The sequence below is a fragment of the Meleagris gallopavo genome, chromosome 2 (genome assembly GCF_000146605.3).
Source record: "Meleagris gallopavo isolate NT-WF06-2002-E0010 breed Aviagen turkey brand Nicholas breeding stock chromosome 2, Turkey_5.1, whole genome shotgun sequence".
NCBI lineage: Eukaryota > Metazoa > Chordata > Aves > Galliformes > Phasianidae > Meleagris > Meleagris gallopavo.
The window spans coordinates 88,071,825-88,079,131 of record NC_015012.2 but is presented as its reverse complement, the minus strand read 5'-3'; the positions used below and the strand labels follow the sequence as shown (position 1 = coordinate 88,079,131).

The following is a 7,307-nucleotide window of genomic DNA, read 5'->3' as shown; positions in this document are numbered from 1 at the left end:
ATCAACTCCTCTGCTCTGGGCTGAGCACACAAGGGACCTCAGCCGCTCCTCATATATCATGCCCTCCAGCCCTCCACTGGGCACTCTCTAATATTTTTATGTCCTTATATTGTGGCATCCAAACCTGCATGCAGAGCTAAATGTGATACCATACCAGCGCTGAGTAGAGTGGAAAATTAAATAGGATCTTACTTGAACCCCTGGAGTTCCTGGGATACCTGGAGTTCCTGCTGATCCTTGATAACCCTAAAAAAAAGGAACCAAGATTTGTGATTTTTCATAAGATATATTCACAATTTTTCAAACACCTACTTAGGGGAAAAAAAAATCCCACTAAAGAACTGTTATCCCAGCTCTTCATGTTAGGTCACAAACATTTCAGTAATTACTATTAGAATCTTACTTTCAAGATTTAAATTTCAGCGATCATAAATTTTCAGTTCTGCATCTAAAGTTTGCAGCCTCCAAACTTTAACTCAGTGAATCTTTTCAGACAATAAGGAAAATCAGTTATTTTAGAATTTGTACTTGAGAATGTAACAAACATATTGTTTTACTCACCATTCTGTAGAGGAAAAAAAAAAGAACAAATTGACCTACATATGTAGACATCATTTTTCGCCTTTTTTTTTTCCTTCCACAAAAGTAGCTGAGGGATGCCAGGAGTTTTAAAGGCTTATTTCTAGTTACAGAAAAAAAGTTTTAATGAACAAGGCATGTTCTAATACATTATGCAGCTCGTTTTATAATATCTCTAAGTAATCAGAGTCATAGAATGGTTTGGGTTGGAAGGGAACTTTAAAGATCATCTAGTTCAACCTCCAAATAATAATAAAAATTCCAATAATAATAAAAGTTCCATTCTCAATAGTAACCACTTAGCTATGAACTTAGAAGTACATAACAGGCTATACATGTAGGAAAAAAAAAAAGAAATTTGAATGACTGGAACAAAGAAAAGAAATACTAAATATTTCATGAGATGAAAAGAGAATTTCAGGAATGCTTTACTAGAAATCAGCATTTGAAGAGCAAGAGAACCTAGACAGAATCCCAAACGTATGCCTGAGACTTCTTAGTAGATTGGATTCAGTATATACTATAAAAATAGCAAGTTATCTATGCAAAATTAAACAGTGCTTTAAAAGAACCCTGAAACAGAGACAAGCTACTGAAGAACAGGGAATTCTACTTAATTCCATTAAAAGCATGCCATTCCAATGAAGAAAATGAGCTAGAAGAAAGGTTTTTTGAGAAAATATATAAAACAACAAAGGAAATTGTGCTATAAAATTCAGTTTATTTGGCTGAAGCCTTTCAACAGGTAGTAACTTTCAACTCTACTTAGAAAAATTATTTCATTTGATAAACCCCACACAAATGGACTACTCAATGTTAGCTGTCCAGAATCTGGTCTTGGTTTGATCTGAAAGAATGAATAATCCCATTTCTACATGAGTTTCAGTCTAAAAAACAGTACAAAATTTAATAGGGGAATTTCCACACCAGTGTACAAGAGCTAACAGAACCTTTTTAATACAAGGAAGGCAACTTTCATGTCTGATTTCTCCTTCAAGTAAGTTAGAGCTGTCTGGGAATAATAAACAGAGCTAAAATTATTTACTGGTTAGATACAAGAGAGTACTTTCTGTGCCCTCTTCACAAAAGATGTTTGAGCAGATGCCCAAAGAGCCAGCTGGTAATGTTTAATATAGAAGTAAACAGAATTCTAGGTCTCTGTCCTACATGGATTCTTTATCAAGCAATGCTCTTTTAATGCTCAAGGCAGTTCTAGCAAAATCAGCTTTAGCTGTAAATAGTGTAGCATTTCAAGATTTCTTATAAAGCTCCTGGGTAGCTGAAGCAACTCACCAAGCCAAAATGCCTTTAAAAGTTTGTCCTTTTATTCCTACTCCAAAGAAAGCAAAAAGTTTGTGTGACTTCCTGTAGGATGTAGTCCTATATAAATAAAACTTTATTTCATATTTTAGATCTCTGAAATGCAATTTCCCTTTCTTCTCCTTCTGAGTAGAAAAGAAATAGCAGAAGATAATTTCCTGGCTGAACTGAATTTCAAAATTTGAAAGATGAATGGAGGATGGCAAGAGTTTTCAGCTTACAAGAACTGCACATTTAACTCAGTGCTAGACCTTGTAATACTGTTCAGAAGAAATAAAGCACATGTTCATTGTATTTGTTCAATGAAAAGCTGTAACGGATAAGATACAAAATAGAGAATCAACATGTGATTCTCTATTAGCCTAGCAATTCTTTGGGCAAGTTTCTGTAAGTTATGACAACCAGCATTCGAAATACTTCTTTTTCCACTTATCAAAAAGTAGCAATGTATTATTTTATCACTGACAATTTGCATAATCTCCTTCTATTCGCTTATATTAACCTAACTGCATACTTGCTTATTGTTCACAAAACTCTAACTTAAAAACATATATTCTAAATGGCAAATACATTGTGGATTATCAGTCTACAACCTACACACTGAGACCTATTTTTTTCATTAAAGTCAGAAAAAGTCCTCCTTCCTCAACTTCACAGAGCCCTCAACAGAAGTGTATATGTGACATACATACATACACTCTGAGAGCAGCTGTGTCATAGCTCGTATTTTATGTAATGAAGAAAACTGAAAGTACACTTTTAATTTGACTAGTTCAAACTAGTTCAGGACTGAAGATTCACTTTCCTGATACTGTGAAAATACAGAATCTGCCACTAAATAGAATTAATCTTTTCTTGGCTTTCTCTCATCAGTTCACAGAAGACACAAAAATGGTATGAAAAGTATCATGGCTAACCCTGAACTTGATACTCAGTTTTGATGAGTAACAGCTTAAACATAAGCAGTTACTGCCTTTTCATATACCCTAGACACCTGCAGAGTGCTAAAAGACAAACACACAATTTATTTGGAAGACATTCACCATTTTGAAAGAGCAGCTGCAGGCAAGACAGCTCTATGGCATGAGAATATCGTACCTCCTGGGGTATAGTAGTTATAAATATGTTGAATAACAAGGGAATTTTAGATATCCAGTGCTGTGCTTTGCACACACAAAAACACTAAATGTAGGTGCCTTAAATTGAATACCACCTATAATGTTTCATCAGTGTTGTCAAACAGCACTACTCCAATAGCACTCTGTTTATATTCTCTATTATTTTTCATCAGAGCAACTGAGTGTACAAAATCTCCCTCTCAATTTGTGTGGATAGTAGCAATGCTCATAAATCTCAAATAATTGAAAACCTGTAAGGTGAAATTATAATCAGCAAGATACCATGATGCTTAGGTACCAGATGGCTAGATAGTAACAAAATCACAGACAGACTTTAGTTTTGGAATTTGGATAGCAAGACAATAATAAGAACAAATAGTTCTAAAGGGAAAAGCAGAACAGATTTCTTAGGTTAAAGAATTCATATAAAGGACACAGCAAATTAGCAACACCAACATCATCAGTGAAATAAGAACTTCGTAGGGAAATTCAAGTTAGTTTATCTGTAAGGGGAAAAAGATTGAGCAAGAGAGATGTATGACAATTATCAACTCAAAATTGACATTGTAGGTACAATAGCAGAGTCAATATCAGAGGTAAATCTTCAACGCACTTGCATGCCTAAAGGGAAGAAGTTCAGACAGCATTCATGGGTGTACCACATCAGAAAAAATAAAAAATAAAATAAAATGAATAAAATATAAATTAAAATAAAATCTGGTATTTGCACTGTACACTTCCTTACTGAAAATTTTTGGAAGTCACTGAACAACATAAATGATAAAGCAATTACAACAGGTCTACTTTGAAAAGTCAAGAGAGAATTAAACAAGGTCTAGTCAGCTAGGAAACAACCAAAGATCAAGTAATGGTCTGAAGATATTTAAGGACTGTAAACACTAAGTAAACAGAACTATTTAGAGTGGTATAACTAATCATAATGGAATTCAACTTAGAAAGAAAATTGTGACTTGGTGTTGGGAAAACATCCTGACAGAGAGGTCTGCAGATTCCATGTGGAAGTCTCTGTAGAAAATCTTCAGTACATTTAAAACAGGCATCTAAAGTGTTAAAAGAAAAGCTTTTAAACCCTGTTCATGAAATACATTATGTATTTCAATTCATGTCAAAGGAAATAAGTCTTTATAACCATTCAAACAAGTATCCATGGCCTATATTCAAATTTGTACTTTATAGTATAATCGTATATCTCACCAGCAACATCTCTACAGTAACTAAAATCTTGTAATGCAACAGAAATGTTAGAAAGTACTTGATGAATTTGAATGAAGCGTTTTAGCTTTCTCTGAGAAGTTATCTTAATTTAATCATCTTAACTTTTCTTCCTTAGGTCTTTCTTCCTAATTTTCTCAATAAGCTTTTTTTTCCCATCCTTAAACAACCTACTCTAGCACTCCAATCTGTCCGTACTCATCTGCCTACTGCTTCTCATTTCCTGCCCCTCTGGCCATGTTGAATACCAGTTGGTCCTGTGTTTGGAGACCAGGCCTCACAGCTTTCTTTAGGAGCTTCTGCAGCACTATAGCTCCACTGGCAAAATGGAGATCAAAACAAGTCCCATCTCTTCTGTCCTACCTCTACAATACAGCAGGGCCCCTTAAAACACTTGTGTCCATCTGCTTCTACTGGATACAGTGAAGCTCCTCTGCCTACACATATCAAAATACGAAAATGAACGGTAGATTCCACATTAAATCCCAAAGGTAACCAAATGCAGCTTTTATTTTCCAACGTAAATTTTTAAGTGTCTCCTGATTAAAGGTCAGTCATCACATAAACATTATTACGGTAAAAGTACAGAACAGAGTTTTAATTGCCTTGTTCCCTGCTTTATTTATTGCCTTTTTCATTTTGCTTTGCTTTGAACTGTTTAGTTCTTTCTCCATTTGATTACACTTCCTTCCATTGGCTACTCCACCATCTGCCAAGGTTTTCATAGCTCTGAGCCTCCGGCAGTATATTTTAACTGAGCATGATGTGTGATAAATATCTGCTTGTGCTGAAGAACCATGGAGAAGAAAAGTTTCATCAAGGCTATTAGATATAAGATCATAATACCTGGCTTAGAACCCAAGCGTTACACTGCTGGGAAATGAGATGATGTACTCTGCATGTATAACTTCCTATTCATCACTTAGGTGTTCATCCCTATTGTCTGCCCTTACCCACTGTTGCAAACAGTCAGATGGAGTTGTATCTGCACTAATGTATCTGCTTGATGCACAGCTGTATGCAACACAAGTCAGCACAAGGTATCACCATGAATTCAAAGTAGGAGGTCTCAGTGAAGCCATTACATGACTGTGGTAGTCAAAATGGAGAAAACATAGTTCCACTAACAATAACAAGGTCTCAGTGTTACTAAGAAATAACTTTTCTGGAAATCAAAACAGCATTTTCTAGTGGAATTATCAACTATGCTTACAAAAGTTTCCTGCAGAAAGTAGCTGCAGTATATCAACTTAAATCCCTAGACAAACTATCCAACAGCACAGGTAATCTTAAGTACACAGGAAACTATTATCCATTTTGCTTCCACGAGTACTGTTAAAACAACTGGCTATTATACTAAGTTCTTCATAAAAGATTCAATCCTCAGTTTACCACCAACTCTTGGTAGTACAACTGTAACAATGTTCTACACATTTTTAAAAAGAAATATGGAAATGACCAGAAATTACTTAATATGCCAGAATTTTGATAGCTTATGAACTCTGCATCTGCACACACCAGTAAAGCCAGTCTCAGTAGATTAATTTTAAACTGCTTATTGCTTATGAGCACAGTAAAGACAGGGTAAATGGTTCCAAATTTTCATTAATGAAACTAGATGAAATAGAAGAAAATAGGCAAAATTTGTCAGCCATAAGTTTCAAAATTGAAAAGTGACAAGTAAGTATATAGTTTTTCTCCACTTCTTTCAGCAGACTGATAACCTGTCACCTCTATTAACCACAAGCGATTGCTGTTTGAGTTCTTCCCTAGCATGTATATAGTATCCTTTGGAATAAAAAATGGCTTTGTGATTCTAGGCCAAGCAACTACTCCAGCTGCTTCTTTCTCATGAATAATTCCCATCAAAATGAGTTCCAGTTGAGATTCAAATACTATTTTTACCCTTCTACTTATTTACCAGTGGAATTTCTCCTGGCAAGGCAATTAAATGATCTCAGGTTGAGAATAACATTTTTAATTGAAAATAAATGTATTTTTATTATTAGTAGTAGTATTATATATTATTAGTATTATTTATTAGAAAATAAATGTATTTTTATTATTATTATTAGTATTATTAATATTATTAGTATTATGCTTCTCATTTTTGTGCTATTATCTAGTTACTTTGATCTTTTCTAAATGTATCAATATAAGAAAAATAAACAGAGACATAGATGAAAGGAAATAATACCGAAAAGAGCTTATAGCCCAAAGTATTATTTTTTTTAAATTCAAGAATGATTGAAACTGAGTTCTGTTTATATTCACTTTCCCCAGGTATTATAGCAAAAAATATTCCTAGGTAATACTAAGTGAACAATTATTTTCTGGTAATACTGAAGATATTCATGGGAATTGTTTAGAATTTTTTCAGACTAAAACGAACTTTAAGTGCTACAACCATCTATGCAGTCCATGAAAAATAAATTTTCCTGATGCTTAGCTTTAAAATCAGTTACATATCAGTTACATATAAACGCATGCCTAAAATCTTTCTCACAGGAAGAAACATTCTGTTGACCAGTTATACTATTCCAAGAAAATGAATACCAGATATGCAAACTGGAATAACTTTAGAGGAGAACATAAAAATGTGTTTGGGAACAAAAAAGACTGACTTTCCAGGAAAAGCTTTCCATGCAAAAACCATTTGATTAAACAACACTGACTACACAACTACCTGTAAGCCTATTGTGCTGTCTGAATTAAGAGCTTGCTTTCCAGAGTTCTCCTATGGGATGCAGCTGAAATTATTCATATGAGCAAATTTATCTCAAACCAGGAAAATCACTGACAGCAAGGATGAAGTGCTAGTAGAGTCAGCAAATAAATAAATAAATAAAACAGAATAAAAAGACGAAAGGAGGGGTCTGTTTTCCTACACAGTGTACTTAAAGGGTCTTCTGTCATTCCTAGCTAAAAGCTAGCCTGGAAAACACTCAAGAATGTACTGTAAGGAACAATAATGTACTGGCCAGAGCTGCAGATGATCTAATAGGCTTGCAATTATGTCCTTACAAAGAACAAGTGCAAAAAGCTACAGCTGATTTA

General features: G+C 34.3%; 1 protein-coding gene across 1 annotated transcript in view; it reads right to left on the bottom strand.

Annotated features, from left to right (window-relative positions):
* LOC100542626 (collagen alpha-1(XXI) chain-like) overlaps positions 1–7,307 on the bottom strand; it is a 24,898-nt gene that overhangs the window by 13,789 nt on the left and 3,802 nt on the right. Inside the window, exon 2 of the mRNA XM_031552249.1 lies at positions 193–246. Coding sequence (XP_031408109.1) covers positions 193–246 — 54 coding nt within the window. The remainder of the gene's footprint in view (positions 1–192; positions 247–7,307) is intronic.